Raw genomic sequence first — 21,514 nt, 5'->3', positions numbered from 1 at the left:
ACTAGAAGAGTTCAATAGCTAGAAATTCAATTTTAGCATTATTTTCAAATTTCAGTGCATTGATGTTAAACTAAGTATTAAAGCCACTTTGACTTTATTTTGTGACATACAAGTAAGTTTTGAAAAAAATATAACATTGTCATACATTATGGTAACTTGAATTGGGAAAGTTGAATTTGCTGTAGACCCCCAATAGGCCTCTTGGAGCACCTGGATAACTTTGTGGTGAGACACACATGGCTCTGAGAGTATGCATCGTATATCCCGAGTGTGAGATACATGCATTGTAAGTCCTGACTGAGACACATGGCTCTGAGAGTATGCATTGTATATCTCAAGTGTGAGATATATGCATTGTAACTCCGGATAGAGATACACATGTCTCTAAGAGTATGCATCGTATATCCCAAGTGCGAGATATATGCATTGTAACTCCGGACAGAGATACACATGGCTCTGAGAGTATGCATCGTATATCCCGAGTGTGAGATACATGCATTGTAAGTTCTGACTGAGACACACATGGCTCTGAGAGTATGCATTGTATATCTCAAGTGTGAGATATATACATTGTAACTCCTGACAGAGATACACATGGCTCTGAGAGTATGCATCGTATATCCCAAGTGTGAGATACATGCATTGTAAGTCCTGACGGAGATACACTTGACTCGTCATCTCTTATATACGTTGTATATCCCCAGTGTGATTTACGTGTGACGAGTATATATCCCAAATGTGGGATACGGATGAGAAGCCATCCATGGAGTAGTGCTGCACATACAGCCTACCCCTCTGTCTGACCTTGCTGCTAGCAGCCCCCTCAGATGTGAAACATTCCTGTCGTGTACTGAGATGTCCTGAGTTCCGCCTGGGTGTGCTGCCGCCACCGTCCCCACCGCTTCCCTTCACAGGATGCTTACCCATATACAAATAATGGCTGGACTGCCTTCTTCCATTGTGTCAATACTTCAAGCAGGGATGTTGTTCTTCTGACATAAACCTGTGTAAGGAGGATAAATAGTGTTCAAGAAAAGTCCAATCATTAATCTCTCTTCCCCCATCCTCCTCCTCCTCCTCCTCTCTCTCTCTCTCTCTCTCTCTCTCTCTCTCTCTCTCTCTCTCTCTCTCTCTCTCTCTCTCTCTCTCTCTCTCTCTCTCTCTCTCTCTTCTCCTTCTTCCCCCCCCCCCCAGTATAAGATGTATAGATGAAGCCAGATACAGTGAGGCCTCAAAATTGACTCTAAACAATTGTTTTCAGGGAGCCAATGGGAAATTCAAGAAGCCAGGTTAAAATCAAATTTAAGGAGCAAATCTTCAAGATTATAGTCAGTAATGTATAATTCTGTTAAAGCATAGCTAATCTGCCTGACTGCAGCAATACCGATTCCTACGTTTGGTGTAACACACGTTGTTGTTTACGTTGTTGAAAATATTTGACAAGATTTTAATATATTTTTTTTACCATACAGCTCCTATGTTGATTATTAGATTTTCTAAAATAAATTTGAAGTTCTGTTGATCAGCATTCATTAAAATGTATTGTATTTCTGTACTATGCAGTTAGTAACATCAGGTTGCCGGCTTGATTTTTGCAAGTAGCCAAGTGACGACTGCTCAAGTAATATTGGTCGCCAAGTGAAAATTTCAATTGCCATAGCGACCAAATTAGTTGCAACCATTGAGGCATCTCACTGTACAAGGCATTGGATAAAATAAGACACAATACATTTCCTTCCACCATCACCATGACGATGTACATTTTTCAAACACGACATTACCATGTCCACCATTGCAAGTTTCACCTGCAAGTCATACAACTGTCACAAGTCCTCAAATGTGATATTAAAATATATTTGGAGTATTTACCAACCCATATCTGAAACTATTCTTTTGAGTAAACTCGTCAAAACTGCTTAAAACCATGTCTGTAACTCCTTCGGAAAAAATTGAAACTGCTAAAATATATTTTGAGTAACGGCCACCCCATGTCTGTAAAGGGCATGCTTTGCTTGTTACCTGAAACACAGGTATCTATTTATGTTTATTACCTGAAACACAGGTATCTATTTATGTTTATTACCTGAAAAACAGGTATCTATTTATGTTTATTACCTGAAACACAGGTATCTATTTATGTTTATTACCTGAAACACAGGTATCTATTTATGTTTATTACCTGAAACACAGGTATCTATTTATGTTTATTACCTGAAACACAGGTATCTATTTATGTTTATTACCTGAAACACAGGTATCTGTTTATGTTTATTACCTGAAACACAGGTATCTGTTTATGTTTATTACCTGAAACACAGGTATCTGTTTATGTTTATTACCTGAAACACAGGTATCTGTTTATGTTTATTACCTGAAACACAGGTATCTGTTTGTTTATTACCTGAAACACAGGTATCTGTTTATGTTTATTACCTGAAACACAGGTATCTGTTTATGTTTATTACCTGAATCACAGGTATCTATTTATGTTTATTACCTGAAACACAGGTATCTATTTATGTTTATTGGCCTCTTTGGGAGGCTCTAGCCTTTGTTTCCCCCTTGTTCCACTGTCACCATTCACTGCTTTCAGTAATCCTGTAGCGTTCCTCTTGACATGCACCTGTATAAAGAGGACAAATAAACTTCTCATTGTTACAGCCCCCTCCCCCTTCCCCCACCCCCCTGCCTCTCCCCCATTCACTGGTTTCAGTAATCCTGTAACGTTCCTCTTGACATGCACCTGTTTAAAGAGGACAACTTCCAAGTCTCATTGTTACAGCTCCCTGCCCCCTGCCTCTCCCTCCCCCCTCCCCCCTCCCCCCCTCTCACTCCCCCCCTCTTACTCCCCCCCCCCCCTCTTACTCCCCCCTCCCCCCTCTCACTCCCCCCTCCCCTCCCCAACTGCCGCAGTGTGCAGTGACCATGCAGTGCTCTGTCTATGACTATGGGGTCCACAGCACAAACACACCAGCCCTGTGTCCCTCTGTTAGCCTTGCTCCAAGTCTGTACTGAAAGATAAGTCCATGGATGTGTCATAATTCTACCCTAATAAGGCAAGTCTAGACAAGTGGACTCTAAGGACCCAAGTTTCTTCTAGAGACAACTTGTTCTTATTATTTACATAATCTAGAAATTATGATTTAAACTAATATTCATTGGCATGGAGACCTGGTCAAGTCTACCTCTGTGCAAACACCCTATTCCCCCCACAACAGCCATGTTTAGATGGCCACCAGTCAAGAGGATTTGCAAAGGATTGTGGGTACAGCAGACATTATGCTAAAAAACATGGCCGCCGCCGCTAGGTAGCAAGAGCAGGTAGACACCATGGCTGCTGACAAGTGTGGATTAGGTCTGTGATCTGGTAATGGATAATGGAGTCGGGTAATGGTGTTTGGAGCGAGGAGGAAGGTAGGTGCAGGGGGGATCGGGGGGGATCGGGGAGGACATGTATCACTAGCTAGGTCTTGTCGTGTGGTGATCGCATTTCTTTGTACACATGTAAACACAGGGGTGATGCACTTTAGGTGATCAGGGGAACTGATCCCGGTGAACCTTGAACAGGGCCAGTTTGGATTTCCGTGGATGAATTTATGACTTGTTTGTGGTAGGGATCGGGTGGTAGCTGCATCGTGAGTCACTGTGAATTATGCCGGCTGTGTAGGTATGAGACATTCTTATGATAATTACCTGTGTTTGTGTCGGGGCATGTGACTAAATCGAATTGTGTTGCTACATCGACACATTCAACATGGTTGATGGAGACTGTTGTTTCTGAGGCAGATGGCCAAGTATTAACAGGTGATAATTGCATGAGCTGTCATAGTGGAGGTATTTGTAGGCGAGACTGTTGACAGTAAATGAGGATTTGAATGTAATGGAGTGAATTTAAAGATCAGGGTTGACATATTGCCGATGCAGTTGTATTTTATTTCTTATCATTCAGCCATATAATTGGTCATGAGTCACTCTGTTTAATCAGACATAAATTACCTATACCGGTACCTAATTTGTAAGTCCTAATGGATAAAAGGCCACAAGAATTTTTAAATCAATATTGTTTGATTTTGAATCCGTTGTTAACATTTCGTCAGATTATGACATGTAAATATTTGCCTTGAGAAAATAACCAGATGTAATAAATTACCCGGTATGTCGTTGTTCCTCATTAATTTTTTTTAGTAAATTCCTTCTGCATCTGCAGAGGATGCAGATATAAAGACAAATATATTTTGGGTTGTGCATACCCAGCGAGCCCACTTGTCCTTATAATGATAACATATAGCACAACCTTTATACAGGGCAAATTTATTTCTACAAGTCCTTAGGATACCTTAACTATAGGGCAGTTTGGCAAGGACTATAGGACCAGTGCCAATTCCTAACGCTGAGTACCTGTGAACAATCACTCCTTCGTCCATGTTTGTTTCGCCTGGGGGGTTGGACCACAATGGCCCCAGGTTTGTAAAAAGCTAATTTTGAGGGGTCGGGTCAGGCATTTTATTGAACCCTCAAAAGGGTGGGATGTATCAACCACTGTCTGGCCTAGGCAGGATTATTTATAGGTCATTGTACTGAAGCTAGAATATTGCTGACAGGCATAAAACAAACATTGCTCTTTGACTGGTGTTCTGTTTAATTTCAGCACTACTGAGGCTCTATCAAAATTATTACCCTGATCCAAGTCAGACTTGCAAATAAACACTTTCACTGTGTACATACCAAATCTTATCGGTTGTTTTTACCGGTGCTTTTTGTGCCGTTCATAGATGTATGCCTTTGCACAGATGGGATTCCATGTATCTGATGGCTGAATATTTGTGTTCCTGCTGTGTTTGTTTGAGGAGGTAGGGTTTGTATGCAGAGCAGGATTCCGACAGACAACACTCCGCATTGCCGTACAAAGTGTATCTACCTCTTGTAGCTATCTCTAAGTAGGGCACGAGTGATTGCTTAATTCATTCATACTGTGTGCCCTGTATATCCCGCTGATAGGGGCTGTATACGGCAGATAGACAGAGCTCTTATCACACGGAGAGACTGGTCGTGGATAATTCACTCCTCCACAATGTAGATATAAAAACCCTCATAGCTCCCGGCTTTGTTCTGTGTGGCTGCAGGAGTTGATGGGGTATATAACATCGTATTCCTTGGAATACCGTGGTCCTATTGAGTACAATTGCTGTAAACAAGATGTGTTTTATTGTAGACCCCGGAGGGGATACATCTGTTTTATGTTTTGCCCAATTTGTGATTTTCGTTTCAGATTGCTGAGTTTGTTAGAACGTTTGCTGTTTATTGTGCGAAACACATGGTACCAACACCTAGTTATTGTGTTTTTTTGGGCAGACAGTGGTCACTAGATATTATCTGGATGGCAAATATTGCATCCTATACGAAAATAAAAACAAAAATGGAAGCATATGTATGCACTGTGAGTCCATTACAGGTTTTCGAATAATGGTAACAGGGAACATTGGTGAATCCAACTTCAAAGATTGTAATTGGACGTAAGGATCTTTGAAAGGGCTGTGTGACCTGTTAAGATCCGGGGTAGGTCTTCAGCAACCCATTTTTGCTGTGAAAGGCGACTTTGCTTGTTGTAAGAGCCGACTAACGGGATCGGGTGGTAAGGCTCGCTGACTTGGTTGATGCATGTCATTGATCCCAATTGCTTGGATCGATGCTCATGATGTCAATCACTGAGTTGTCTGGTCCAGACTCAATTATTTACAGACTGCCATCATATAGCTTGAATATTGCTGAGTGCGGCGTTAAACAACAGACAGACAGAAAGGGCTTCACTGTGCAGCCTTTGGGAATAGACAGTATTTAAGATAACAATCAAATTAAAAAACCACTTGACGTTGTTTTTGTATTCACATGCATGTCATGTGCCCCCGCGACATACAGATATGTGTTCTTGTTCTTAGAGTGTGGCAATAAGTTACCCCCATCAGTGTCAGTGGAGAACACTGATCTCATCAGAGCCAGGCGCCTAACAGGAATTACAACGAGTTGCTAATGTAGATAGAGAATGCACTCGCTCACATGGACTGTCACCATCTAATGCATTCACTTGCACTTTGTGGAACATTACCGCCACATTTCCAGGGGACCGGCGCCGCCTGACAGTCTGGCCTAGGGGAACCACTCTGGTCCTCCAGGATTGTACCAGGCATTGCCCGATGATATGGCAGCCATGTTTAATTCACTTCCATCATGGAGTGATGGATGTAAATTTGATCGCTCGGCAGTTTGAGGAGATGAGGGGAAATCATGAATTATTGACCAAGGCTGGGGATGTGTGGTGATATTTTGTGGCAGTGATATTAATACTCTGCAAATGGACAGTCTTGGCGATACTTGCACCCAGTGTTGTCATATTTCAGTGGACTCGATGCAATCATAACCTATTTAACTAACATCTGATTCACTTTGTTGGATGACATGCAAACCTATAGTGAAGAACAGAATCTCAATCTCAATCTCAGCAAAACATCCGGTCCGAAAACACAACCACTTGAAAGAAAGTTGGCATGTCAAACCATCTTCATACATACGAGATCAGCCTTTGTTTACACATTTTTCGTATCTAGCACTTGGGTATTAGAAACAAGTGTGCTTGTAACGGTGTAACACAGTCCATGTTTATGTTCATGTAACAGTGTTACAGTCCTCACAAGGACTGTGTACAAGCATAAAGTATGTATATTCAGAGCTCCAGATAACTTTTTGAGTTTTCACTCGCAAGTTTGTATTTTAATTGGGTTGTTACATTTTTTATTAGGCGACCAATATTTTTTCTCTCATTTATTCATCACTCTATTGGTTTTTCCCCCAAAATTAGTAAACATTTTAAGATTTACAAAAAATGAAATAATGTTTTAGATGTTTATAACTGTTCTAAATATATAGGCTTGACTCGGAAAGTAAATTAGCTCGTAATTGTGTTTCTGAAATTAGCTCTGTTGAAAAAGCGTCATTGAGTATTTTTGTGTGTGTTTTTATACATTTGAGGTGGGTATTTTACGCAAATACTCTGCTTATCTGTAGCTCTGTATATTTGATACCATATACAATCTGATACAGCTTCCTGGAGAGTGACAGATATGGAAACTGGACGCATCTTGACAGAATTTAATACACTAATGTTTTCATGGTTGGACTCGTCTGAATTGTTGTCTGTCATCCGAGTTTGAGATACAAATCTCGTGTGATCGCCATCGCCTCCTGTTACAATGAGCTGACAAGGACCATTGCCCTGCAAGCGGAAACTATCTGTGTGCTTGGGTGAACATGACTTCCACTATAAGCCGAGTCCTACACTGATATATATAATTAGTTTGGGAATGTAACAACTAGCCATCAATATTATACTTTATGGTAGATATCCATTGTGCAGGGAATACGCACTCGTATCACCTGATAATGTAGGACAATATGGTCCCATCTCCCATTGGAAATGGACTTGAATGGGTGAGTCGGACATTTGTAATGTTCTTCCACTGAAGGAATAGTATCGTTGGATCAGTAGGAGAGATAAGAATTCCCAGCTAGATATGTACACTAGGTTGTGTGGTATGGGGTCATGTGATATGCATATATATTCCCATACTCATTTCCGACTATGCTTGTCGTAAAAGGCGACTAACGGGATCAGGTGGTCAGGCTCGCTGATTTGGTTGAAGCATGTCATGGTATCCCAATTGTGTGGATCGATGCTCATGATGTCAGTCACTAGATTGTCTAGTTCAGACTCGATTATTTACAGACCGCCGTCATGTAGCTGGAATGTTGCTGAGTGCAGCGTTAAACAACAAACTCACTGTTCCATAGGACTTTAGTTCCATGTCAAGAAGGAAGCCATTGTAGATGTTTCTTTGTTTGTCTGATATATTTACATGCATTTTGTGAAAGCAAAAGTAAGATTTGTATAGCAAACCTACTTGCTGATGGTTGTTATGTATCACAAGTCTTCATGAATGTAGTATTTTATTGTATCGCATCTCTTCACCACTATCCATGCATTTCTTTGACCCTGGACTATCTCCGTGGTCTGCTGGATAGAGCGTATGCTCGGAGAGCGGAAGTTTGGTTTCGATCCCCGGCCGCATCATACTGAAATACAATAAAATATTGTACGTTTTCTTTCCCTGTCTGGGGCTTGGCATAAGGACTAAAACAAGGACTGTTCTCACTGGGGTATCCATGTTAAATTGTGTATGGTATCTCAATGCGCTAGCACTACTGAAATTGGCATTAGTCTGGATGCGATAATATTGAAGCGACATTGAACCCAATTTCCCCTCATCATCTCATCTGAGATTGGACTTATTTGAGTGGTCAGGTAGTCTGTCTTACAGACCCTGATACAAATATATATCAAATACAGCCAATGCAAGTCTATAATCTTTGGCAAGTCTAGATTACTGCATATCAGGAAATGAAGAGAGTAACTGGGCTCCCTTTTATTATATTTTTATTAAGATAACTGAACAACTGTTTTTTCGGTACGATATGTCCATTTTAGAGACTAGATGTAAGTCTAGTGGTCAGGCTGTGTTAGATGTTGTCATGGTGCCCTGTTGGCATAAAACAACATTCACTCACTCATCCCTTCTGAGTAATATTTAAGGGCATGTGCCCTCTATATTCTATCATTGCTGTTCCTGTCTTGTTTGACTGTTGTGCACAGGTAGCATTACCACGTAACCTTGTTTGTGGAAAAACAGCTGTTTGAAGTGAAAGATAGTTCCCTTCCTACAATGGTACTCTCGCCTATACCTATTGACTGTATAATTGGGACTTGCCTGTGTTAGGAGACTGCTATCTCATTGTCATACAACAAACAATTTAGAGTATCACATGACACAGTCGACTTGCGACCCACCGGAACTGGTTTACTTTGCGCCGCCAAGTCACAGTGACGACAAACAGTCGATCCTTATAGACTCGCTCACTTTAAATAGTCGCTCCTGAAAAAGATTTTGAATGTTTGCAGACACTTAAGTGAGAAAATATCAAGCAGGTGACGTGATTTGGGGAGACGGGACGTGTGGAGTGGTTCACTTGGGTGACAGACAGCATTGGAAGTCAAATTACTCACCTTAGTAATCATTCGTGGAATAAGAACATTTATTCCCAGGCCCATAACACTACCCTGAGTATGAAGAAATTGCTGGACTGGGCTGTGATTAGTCCTGCACCATGACCGTGGAATATATTTATTTTATGGAAAAATAATAATCTAGAAATGCATACAAAAGCAAGTCTAGCCAGCTCAAGCTAGCTCTGTTCCACATCTGCATAGGGAATTTTTATTTTATTTTTAGAGTCAAGAAGGATATTGTGTAATGTAAGATTTCAGAGACTAAATGTTAGTCTAGGCTGTGATGTTTGCAATGGTTTGCCTGCATATATTGTGAGTGGCCTTTCTCGTGTGTGTATGTGTGTGTGTGTTCATGCTGTAGGTCCACATGTTTACCAGTCCTGGGATATTGCTGGAGACATGACTTTTTATCAACTTTTGACATTCCTCTATATCCCTAGACCCGTGAAGATCTGGGGTAGAATACGTCTTCAGCAACCCATGCTTGTCGTAAAAGGTGACTAACGGGATCGGGTGGTCAGGCTCGCTGACTTGGTTGATACATGTCTTCGATCCCAATTGTGTGGATCGATGCTCATGATATCAATCACTGGATTGTCTGATCCAGACTCGGTTATGTACAGACCGCCGTCATATGGCTGGAATATTGCTGAGTGCGGCTTAAAACAACAAACAAACAAACAAATCTATATCCTTATGAAATTTGAAAATTGTGGACAACATGTCCTAGAAAACAAACAGATGTGAAAGCCATCAGTCAGTACATGTCGGTTCAGTTCCAGTGGGGGGTCCTTGAGAAGTCTATCAGTAATTGGGCAGGAGACAGGGAGAAAACTGTGACATATCAGTTTCCGATAGGGCAGTGGGATTGCCTTGTGGTTGAAGTGTTCACTCGTCACGTCAAAGACCCGGGTTCGATTCGCCACATGGGTACAATGTGTGAAGCCCTTTTGGTGTGATTTTGCTGGAATATTGCTAAAAGCGGCATAAAACAATACTCACTCACTCAGTCACTCAGTTTCCAATAGGACAATCTTCATTGTCAGTAGAGAATCTTTGGGACATCTGAGAATCTGTAGATGTCCTGACCCGTGAAGATTCCGGTGTGGAATAGGTCTTCAGCAACCCATGCTTGCCGTAAAAGGTGACTATGCTTGCCGTAAAAGGCGACTAACGGGATCGGGTGGTCAGGCTCGCTGACTTGGTTGAGGCATGTCATCGGTCCCAATTGTGTGGATCGATGCGCATGATATTAATCACTGGATTGTCTGGTCCAGACTTGATTATTTACAGACCGCCGTCATATAGCTGGAATATTGCTGAGTGCGGCGTTAAACAACAAACCAACCAACCAACCAGTAGATGTCCTAGAAAATGAAACCTTGCCCCTCCTCTGGTGGATGGTATGGCCATAATGGCTGTATTATTAAATTAAATTAAATTACGAATTTGGATCGCACATTTTCCAATTAACAACTGCTCAAATGCACGATGACCATGATCGTTCTAGTCTAAGGATCTCTTGAAGAGACAGGTTTGGAGTGTCTTTAATGTTTGTCAGATTTTGTTTCTCGGATTTCTTGTGGCAGATTGTGCCATGCTACTGTTAAAATCCATTGATCTCAAGACAACAGCAAAGCTGGAGGTCAATATGAGTAAAGTTCCTGTCAGTTGAAATGATTTAAGAAAACCCAAAATGTCTTATAGCAAACAACATGGAGCTAACATGTTCCTGGACCGAAAATAAACTTCTTGATAGAATGTAACTGAGTTTAAAGTAATAGACCCTGTGTTCTCTTGGAAGTATCACACCAGGTTGGCAGCAGGGGAAGGCCATCAGCTCAGGAATCCATTACAGATGCTTATATATTTAGCACAGAACAGATTACACTAAAGAGTTTTGGACAGAGTTAATGCTTTAATAGCCATCCATCACAGAGTCAGAAACAAAATGGCTGCCAGCAGCTTGTGAAGTCGATGTTTATAAACAGCACTCTTAGTTAGGGTTCAAGTCTTCTACACTATCTATTTATTTCTTCTATTTAACCACCATCTGCTTCACGGTAGGACTCAAATTAAATGTTTTTGCCTGCGAGGCAAGATGGCCTCTCTGATAGTGACATCACAACTGTTTTCCTGCAACAAATTGCATTATGGGAAGGTGCTTTGTGGAGCATCAGATGGTAGATCTAATTAGCAGAGCTGGGTGTGAGAGGGGATCGCCCTGAGACAGAGTGTGCCCCCTGAGACAGTGTGTGTCCCCTGAGACAGTGTGTGCCCCCTGAGACAGAGTGTGCCCCCTGAGACAGACTGTGCCCCCAGAGACAGAGTGTGCCCCCTGAGACAGACTGTGCCCCCTGAGACAGTGTGTGCCCCCTGAGACAGTGTGTGCCCCCTGAGACAGAGTGTGCCCCCTGAGACAGACTGTGCCCCCCGAGACAGTGTGTGCCCCCCTGAGACAGTGTGTGCCCCCCTGAGACAGAGTGTGCCCCCTGAGACAGTGTGTGCCCCCTGAGACAGAGTGTTCCCCCTGAGATAGAGTGTGCCCCCTGAGGCAGAGTGTGCCCCCTGAGACAGTGTGCCCGGTACATCGATGCAGTAGGTCGACTGTGTTAGTGCTTGTGAGGTGTTGGACTTCAAATAGCTTTTGATAGTACATATGTGAGCAAAAAGGGGCCGGTCATTTATTACAGAGTTTTTTAATGCAAATAATGACCCTCCCCTAATCATGTGCTAATGCTTGTCATATTTTTGGATGACCCTCCCCATGTCAATGGACGTTTGTTTTCATGACCTTTTCTGAAACGACCAAAAAATAAAAAGCACTTTATATTTCATAATATCAGGGCTTGATTTCAGGAAATGTATTTAACTTTAAATACGACATGTAATCTTAGTTGCACCAGACAAAGCAGATTAAATCAGGTCCCATAAATGTTTTAAAGCTGAAACAAACAGATCTCTGACGACTGTGTAATGATTTTACATAAATGACTGACGAGTCGCTGTAAAACATAACAGGAACATGTACACATTATCTTGAATGACCAACAGTTCGATGTCGACGTCAAGATTTTACACTACACAAGGATTGGTTATGTAGTATGCTTCGTCAAGCTGAGATGTATTGACTCTGTTCAAAGATTGATGATGTGTGGGAAAAGTAAGGGCCAGTCATGCTAGGTGCATGTAGACATAAATATTAGACTCTGCTTTTCACTGATAGGTTGCACTGGTGCATGTTTTGTGGGGTTAAATCTAGCCCTGAATTTTATGTTAATTTTTGAATGAACCTCTCCAAATATGTGTCTCTCTTGAGTCTGTGACCCTCCCCTGATGCTAAGAGCCAGTGTAATACCTCACTCACTCACTCACTCACTCGCTCACTCACTCACTCACTCACTGATCAAATAAACTTGTTCAGGGTGAAATGGCAACGCATGTGGCAGAACCCCCACACTGACACCATATTCTATGTAATGTTTAATTCTGTGACTTCGGCCCTCCCAGCCGTGAGAGTTAATGAAGGGGAAACAACTCTGACAGACTGCCCTCAGTGCCTGACTTGTAAAGCCATTAAGTTGGAGAGAATCAAACGGTTTCTCCGTCGCTTTGTGGCAGCTAATGAACAGACCTATTTTGGGCTCAGCTTTAGACAGTATACACAAGAGTTAATATGGCCGCACCCAGGAGCCACATTGGATATTGTGTTGTCAATTGGATCAGATATACATGTAATTGTCAATGTTCACACGATTGATCCCCCGAGGTCTTTGAACCCTAGAAGTTATGTTAATATATTTCAGTGTTTATGTGAATGTTTGACAGAAGTTAACTTCAAAGTCAGTGATGACATGTTGAAAGGAGCCTCTTAGAAAATGGTAGTTTTATTCTCCAAATCAATTCTTGACAAAAAGGGAGCTTAGAAAAACAAGGTCCACCCTGATATAAGCACTCCCATGATAAAGCGAGCCTCATGCATTTTGTGTTTCAGAATTTGTTTGCATACAGATATTTCAATATTGTCTTCAATATTTGTAGACAAACCAATTGTTCTATTCAAAACATAATTCTGCCTGTGTTTCTGACCATCGCCGGGGGGCACGGGTGGCCCAGTCGTCTTAGGCGCCATGATTCGCTGTACAGAGTTGCGTCCCTTGGGCATGCCAGAAACCTATGATTGTGGGATGTTTCTAGGTTTGTCAGCACCATACCGGTGCTTGTGGGTTTCAGCGAAGTGGTAAACGTCTGAGACCTGCATCACTTCGGGCTTTCCTCCCACACACCGTGATATAACTGTAATACTCTTAAAAGCAGCGTTAAACCCAACTCACTCACTCACTCTCTCACTCACTGAATATTTGTATGTTTATCTCTGTCAATGTGTTAAATCAGGTTTTGTTGACATTTATTCCCATTATAATACCCGTGTACAATCTTATGAGTGCTAATTTTCCTGTTTTATTTTCAGTCACCCTATTAGCAGTTGTCAAGTAAGCGGTATCTAAGATGGACGGAGCAGAGTCAGTACGTTCTGGTCGTAGTGACCGATCTGAGCGGTCCCATCGTAGCCATGGCAGCCACCACCACCGTCACCGCCAGCAGAGCGGGCGACCATCCAGTCACAGAGGTCGGAGCCGCGACCGAGGCGACCGTGACGACCGCTCGGTCACCATCAAGACCCCGGGTCACATGTCTGACGACTGCCATGAGGAGGAACGCATAGAAGTCCAAGTAATTCCTCAGGATGACAACTGGGGCGACAACACCACGGCCATCACAGGCAACACAAGCGAGACCGGATTCTCTATGGAGGACATGCATAAATTTTCGAAAGAATTCGAGGACAATGTTGGGTTTGACTGTACGCGATATGTGGGGTCAGCGTTAGCAGCTGTGCTCAGTATATTCGGCTTCATTTCGCCAATCGCGATGGTGGTTCTACCCAAACTGGGAATCGTAGACTGGAATGTGCAACCGGACGGCACTGTTGTAGCAGCATCAGATCCCGACGATATGAAGTGTAAACCAGAGTGCGAGGGCCTCCTCATCAGTTTTGCCTTTAAACTCATCATATTATTCGTAGGAACATTTGCACTGTTTTTCCGTCAACCCAAAGCCACGATGCCGAGAGTTTTTATTTTCAGAGCCGTGGTGCTTTTCCTTGTGTTTGTGTTGACATTCGCGTTCTGGCTGTTCTACGGTGTTCGTATATTCAAGGAGAGGGAGCATAAGTACCACTCTATAGTGCAGTTCTCGGTGTCGCTAGTCGACGGACTACTTTTCATTCACTATCTCGCCATCATCTTGTTGGAGGTGAGACAGATTCAGCCGCAGTACGTCATCAACGTGACGCGGTCGCCGGACGGGGAGAGTCACTCGTACACGATGGGCGTGTTGAGCATTCAGAGGGCAGCTGTCTGGGTGCTGGAGCAGTATTTGAAGGATTTCCAGTCTTACAATCCGTATTTGGAGAACGCCACCCGCCGCCCGGCCAAGCTTACAGGGTTCAAAGTGTACGATGTGGACGGAGGCGCTAATCAGGCCAATCAACAGGGCCGATCACGGGCTGTGTTCGCGGCCGCGGCTCGCCGGAGGGATGCTAGTCATAACGATCGGTTCTACGAGGAACAGGAGTACGAGAGGAGGGTGCGGAAACGTCGCGCGAGGCTGCTGGTTGCAGCAGAGGAGGCGTTCACACACATCAAGAGGATGCAGGACGAACAAGGTCGGTGGATACACATAGATACTAGAGGAAAGGTTACAAAAATTCATTGATCATAAATTTCAAGGCTGACACTTATTCAGTTTTAATACACCTCTGAATGATGTTTGTATTTGTGTTAATATGTGGTTTAGGTTGCTGCAACTTACCTATCAGAGTTGTGCCCCCTAGCTGTGCCAGGATCTATTGTGCATGAACGTCGCAATAAAAGTGAAATAATCTTGTCTATTCTTGAATACAACATTCAACCCTATTTCACCTAAACACCTTGGGTTGTGTGCACCATACCATGTGCTTGTGGATTTTTATTAGGGGCTTACTTCTCACATGTAGGTGACACTGAAATACTGTTGAAAGTGAAAACCCTCTATCAATATGACAATGAAATATTTGTATCTGGTGTTCTAGTAAGTCTGGGGGCGGTCAGGTAGCCTAGTGGTTAAAGCATTCGCTCGTCACGCAAAAGACCCGGGTTCGATTCCCGACATGGGTACAATGTGTAAAGCCCTTTTCTGGTTTCCCCCGCTGTGATATTGCTGGAATATTGCTAAAAGCGGCTAAAACCATACTCACTCACTCCAGTAAGTCTGTTCATTCTCTTCTCATTTGCTTTTATCCATGACCATATCAATGAAATTGTTACTGTAAAGACTGTTTGCTATGGCGTTAGGTCCAACTATTCCGAGCAGAGCACTTGCGTGGCGGGGCACGTCACATGGAGGGAGTAAGGGAAGACTAATGGCACAGTAGATCTTGTTGTGACAGATCTGTCAGTCGTGTTAGTGGACGTGTGACAGATCTGTCAGTCGTGTCAGTGGATGTGTCTCTGTGAATGACAGGTGTCACAAACGAAGGAATAACCCCTGATTTAAGTTCAAAAGCAGATTATGAATTTGATGTGGCCAAGATGTCAGAGCTATTCTGTCATCTTGACTGCATTTATGTTTACATGGCGATAAGGGGGGGAGGGGAGGGGAGGGGGACATTCCTGAGGGTCTGGTTGGTTGTGACACTTTGATGGATGAGTCGAGCAGTTTAAGTTTCCATGTAGCACGCAACAGGGAGTGAAAGCATTACTGTCTTAGTGCTCCGGAGTATGGGATTGGCCATGAGATAACCTAATACAGGAGTGTAATACTGCCTCCCTGTGCGAAAACAGACAATTATCTCCCTTTGAATTGCAGTGATGGGACATTGTTGCCTCAAGAGGAGAATTCTGAAAACTATTCCACGAATGATCATGTCCAGATTTGTCCTCTTGATGCTGAAACGTACCAGTTTTGCAGAAAATCACTTATTGTGCAGAAATTTGCATTTTCCTGCTGTGAAATGGGTCAAATACGATGCAAAATATAATGGCAGAAACAAATCGTCAACAAATGTGGATTAATTGTTTTGTTATTTTTGTACTAATAAATAATTTCAAATAATAGTTTGAGAATAATAATAGAAAATAATATGAAATTTGTTTGGTATCTTGATCATGTTGATTACCATTCGTCCTGTCACAAATCATAGATAAACTTGTCCAAGGATCAGTGAATTCATTAAAAGCTAGCTTAAGATATTGCAGAATTCGTCAAATGACATTTTTGTCTGCAGAATTCAAATTTGTTACTATGCATCAAGCATGTCTTCTTGGGGTCACAGCAGGCGTAGGGGTTGTCGGGTAGCCTAGTGGTTAAAGCGTTCACTCGTCGTGCCGAGGACCCGGGTTCGATTCCGGACATGGGTACAATATGTGAAGCCCATTTCTGGTGTTCGCCGCCGTGATATTGCTGGAATATTGCTAAAAGCGCGTAAAACTATACTCACTCACTCACTCACAGCAGGCATAGTCATGTAAGGTGCCACTGTTCGCTGACTTGCAATGATGACAGTGGTGCCTTACTAGGGTTGGCATATTGGCGCTTAAGGGTTGTATTGCTGATGGACGGGTTAGAATTGGTCTCCAGCAACCCATGCTTGCCATAACAGGCAACTATGTTTGCCGTAACAGGCGGCTGTGTTTGTCTTGAGAGGCGAATAGCAGGAGTGGGTGGTCAGGCTCGCTGACTTGGTTTGGTTGATGCATGTCATCATATCCCAGTTGTGTAGATCGATGGTCATGAAGTCAGTCACTGGATTGTCTGGTCCAGACTCGATTATTTATAGACCGCAGTCATATGACTGGAATATTGCTGAGTGCAGTGTTCATCAACAAACAAGTGACAAAGTAGACACAATTTATGGATAACCACTTCTTTATTTCACTGTAATGGCGATGTTTCAGTTTAGATCCTTGTGCCATTAACGGTATGAGGATCTATACCGAAACGTCATTATAGTAAAACAAAGAAGTTGTCTTCAGCAACCCATGCTTGCCATGGGAGGCAACTAACGGGATCGGGTGGTCAGCCTCACAGACATTGGTTGACACATGTCATCGTATCCCAATTGCATGGATGGATGCTCATGGTTTCAATCACTGGCTTGTCTGGTCCAGGTTATTTACAGACCGCTGTCATATAGCTGGAATTTAATTTTTTTAAATTTATTTATTTTTATTTTATTTTATTTTTTTAGTTTATTTTTTTATTATTTTTTTATTTTTTATTGTTCCTGGTAAAAGTACATCATGTTTTGATAAGAGTCAAAATACATGACCAGGGTTTTTTAAGAAAGTACATATCATTCACACACATCCATACACTCATTCACACTCACTAGAAGCTTTAGTATTTATGAAGACAGAATGCGTATAGCTGGAATTATGCTAAGTGCGGTGTTAAACAACGAACAAACAATAATCACAATTAAGCTAACATGTTATTTAACTCTTTCTGGAACTACAGTTGTTGTTGTTGTTGTTGCCACAGGTCCAGCCATCCCCATGGACCCCCAGGAGGCCGCCCAGGCCGTCTTCCCCTCCATGGCGCGGGCGCTGCAGAAGTTCTTACGGGTGACCCGTCAGCAGCCCCGCTACACCATGGAGTCCGTGCTGAACCATCTTGCCACCTGCATCGCCCACGACATGAGCCCCCGGTCCTTCATCGAGAGATACCTCACACAGGGGGTCGTCATCATGAACGAGAAATCGTACAAATCCACGGAACGCTGGGTGCTAGTGTGTGATCAGCTGGTCACAAGGGAGGTGGAACACGGATCGTTGTTTCAGCTGCGGAGCGGGGATGTTTCGTTGTTGTGTTCGATCCGCAAGATACCACATTTCAGTCTCACTGAAGAGGTCATCGACCCCAAAAATAACAAATTTGTGCTGCGGTTAAACTCTGAAACGTCAGTATAGTGAAGTGTTGTGATCTCTCATTGGCTGGCAGCATTGTCATGTGACCTTGCATTATGTTAAGTGAATGATCATTGGTTGTGTGGTTGTCATGTGGCCATTGTGGGTCGACTTATAGCGTTTGCATCGATGCGGGAACAAAGTCACAACATGATTGGTCGGACTTCAGGTGATCTCAGCGCGTGGATCATGTGACAGGACACTCAAGTCATGTGACACCGTGACCAGGACATCGTCAAGAAAGAAGGAACCTTATGTTGTGAATCACGAGTGGATGTGGTTTAACCCTTTAGATTCTAAAACAACATGAATATGAGCTTGTCGTGTTGATCGTCTAATGAGTGATTGTCTCCCCGGAGCAGGTACAACTTGTGGTTTTCGTAAAGTTCACTAACTCATTGTCCATGAACTGTTGAAGGTGTTGAACCTGTTTGTGTGGAAGGCCCAAAAAACAAAATATGTGTTTCCTGTTTCACCCTGACCAAATATAGGCGTGGTCGGTCAGGTGGTTTTTTAAATTTTCATTTTTTTAAAATCTGTAGCTATTGAACAAATTTACACTTCTTTCATAAAATACAGACAATGTCAAGATAGTATTAATACTGGTGCGACTCGAGAAAAATAAGAAAAGAGTTTTAGGTCAAGGTTAGGGTCAAGGTCAGGGTCACTGCAGGAAATGCATATATTGTATTTGTGGCCCGAGTGTGAGTGTGTTGCACGGACTTGTGGCTGTTGCGTATACTGCTGTAGAATCTGTCTGTACAGTCTGAAACGGGTGATATTCACCATACACTATATCACACACGGATGTTGCCATACTTTCAGTGAACTATTCTCTACTGTGTGAATTGATGTCTTTTCTCTGGCTGCTATTATCATTTCAGTTTGGTATGAGAAATATGTTGACACTTCTTCCGTGTATGTTCGATTTTGTAAAATGGAGCAGATGTGGAGATTTGACGGCATTTGCAGTTCTGGTGATACGTGTCGTATTGCATGGCATTGTTCACGTCATACCACGCATTCAGATGGTCTTGCTGCCATTGTTTCTTACTGAGGTAGTTTCCTTTTGTTACGAGTCTCCACAGACATTCATAATAGTAGAGAAATCTCAGTGTCTGTCGTTTACAAACCTGGAATCTCATTCTAAAGTAAAATATTATGGCTTTTGTTTCATAGAATATAGCATTCAAGAAAAGTTGAAATGTGAAATGAAATCTCACCGAGCTAGAAGTTAAAATTTAAGAAACCTTGACATGTTGGCATAAGTCTACAAATCAATTTATGTTTTACAGTTGAATTTATTAATAAAATGTAGTGTCAGTGCATACACAAAGTTGCTTTATTTTACAGCTGGTCCGTGTTAGCGTGTTTTATTTTTGAAGGATAGGTATTGTTCAATTGTATACTTCCCAAGTCTCCAATGTTTTCCAAGACTCCAAGCTGCAGGTTGTACAAATGTTGTGAGTTTGTCTGAAGTGATAGCGCGTAGCACCACATGTGCCGTAGACTCCTGTTGCCATGGAGACTTCTCAAATACTTTAAAAAAAACAAATAATGTTAATATTTGTGTGAGCAAATATGCAGTTTTTTTCAAATCCCAATTGAACAAACTTTATCGATGCATAATTTAGTCCACTGCATTTTAAATAACTATGAAATAACATCAACTTAGGATCCTAGCGCAACACTCTTCATTGTACCTTTGACTTGTGAAGTTTTGTTGTCAGTTTGGATGGCTCGCATGGATGCAATTTGTGAAGTCTATTTTCTGTTGTAATTTGGCTAAACAGCATTCATGTTCCACTCAGTGCATCTACAGTAGAGACAGAGTTATCGCCCTTTGATTACATCGTCACATTTTGCCTTGACTTGTCTCAGGATACATCATTGTCTGTAGCACGTCGTCGGCCATCTTTCACGGACCAATGTTTGAACATTCAACCAAAGAGTCAGGAAGGCTTGTATTTGCTGTATGAATGTTGCACAAATTCATTTTTAGAAATCAATATTTTAGTCTCATTTCAATCATGTGATGATAACGGGTGATTGTCTTTGAAGAAAAAAGAATCCTCGCACATGTTTTATAGACGTGCATAACTGATCAGACGTAAATCAAATAGGCAGATGACAAGTTGCCATGGTTACTGCCATGTATTATGATTATTGTTGCTATGAACTACGGAATAAGATTAAATTAAATTTGATTAACGTCATCAAGTTATCTATCAATGTCCTGTGATGGTAGAGTATATATATGTCTGTCAATAACACTATCTGCTTTACAAGTAGATTCTCTGCTTATTTCCATGTAAATTTCTTAAACTACTTAATGATAAAATGGTATTCACGGTAACATGTATGCTTCAAAAATAGTTAATTAAGTTACAAACATCTCTCAAAACCTGATCCAATTAAATTCAATATTTGATAGGTCTTTTCTGTCAAATTATTTGAAGATATTTTGTTATTTCACGTTAAAAAGGTGAACTTGTCTTCTTTAAAAAATCAAAACTTTTTTCTTTTCTGATTTTTCTATTCAGTATATAGGAGGAAATCAATTTCTGTACAGCAATCAAATAATTCGACCACCTGTGAATGATTGTATTGGCTGATTGTCTCGGATGTTTGCATATGTATTGTACTGATGTTCAACCAATCAGAACTCAACAGGGATGTTTCAACCAATCGGAAATCAGCAGTATGCACACTTGAAATAGTGCTGTTTTATTTACATTATTTTGTAATGATTGAAACATTCAGCTTCTGATTGGCTGAGTTTGTAAATGCCATGAATATGCGAATATGCTGTTGTACAGTGTAGTAGCAAGACTGTTTATATACTTATTAGAGTAGTTGTTCAGACATTAGTACCGTGTTCGACCAATGAGTGCCTGTCCCAGGTGAAAAGGAAACGGTTGGCTTCTGGTAATGGCAGGGATGCAGGGTGTTTATTTAGACCTGTTTTTTTTATTTCTTTTGCGGATCCTCTGACCCAAATTATTAACAAATTTTGGGGGGGGGGGGATTTTTTCATTCAAAATATAATAATTTTATCACTGCTGACCTATATGAATTTTTTATAGGAATTATAAAAATGTATTCCTAGAATTTTGCATCACAGTAATGAGATGTTTTTGTCATAAAAAAATGGTACGCTGCTGAAGGAATAATTTATGTATCAATGCAGTGTTGATAGTTCTGAGTATTAACTCCAGCCCAGTCCGCGTCCCTTATGGCAGAATTCTTTTTTCCTTTCCCCCCCCCCCCCCCTTCCGAAATGACTTATTTGGGGGAAGATTTGTAAACCCACAAATAAAAAAAGGCCTAACTTTCAAATGGTAGTTTTACAACCAGTCCTGCTTCGTGTATCTCAATCAGAAGTTCACAC

The 21,514-nt window shown here is 41.8% G+C and overlaps 1 protein-coding gene across 3 annotated transcripts in view; it reads left to right on the top strand.

Moving 5' to 3' along the window:
* Positions 1-19,285, top strand: part of LOC139458450 (vang-like protein 2) — a 44,036-nt gene extending 24,751 nt beyond the window's left edge. The window contains exons 1-3 of one of the 3 annotated variants that reach the window (XM_071239889.1): positions 3,278-3,414; positions 13,587-14,843; positions 17,699-19,285. In XM_071239889.1, the coding sequence (XP_071095990.1) occupies positions 13,625-14,843; positions 17,699-18,126 (1,647 nt within the window). In that variant the 5' untranslated portion in view covers positions 3,278-3,414; positions 13,587-13,624 and the 3' untranslated portion in view covers positions 18,127-19,285. Of the gene's footprint in view, positions 1-3,277; positions 3,415-13,586; positions 14,844-17,698 lie in introns of those variants that run through there. The other 2 variants (XM_071239890.1, XM_071239888.1) reach the window with 2 other exon arrangements.
* The last annotated feature ends 2,229 nt before the right edge of the window (positions 19,286-21,514 follow it).

This window comes from Haliotis cracherodii, unplaced genomic scaffold (assembly GCF_022045235.1).
Source record: "Haliotis cracherodii isolate W230 unplaced genomic scaffold, xgHalCrac1.p SCAF_12, whole genome shotgun sequence".
Taxonomy (NCBI): domain Eukaryota; kingdom Metazoa; phylum Mollusca; class Gastropoda; order Lepetellida; family Haliotidae; genus Haliotis; species Haliotis cracherodii.
Note: the sequence above shows the minus strand (reverse complement) of the source record. Positions and strands in the feature narration are given on the sequence as shown.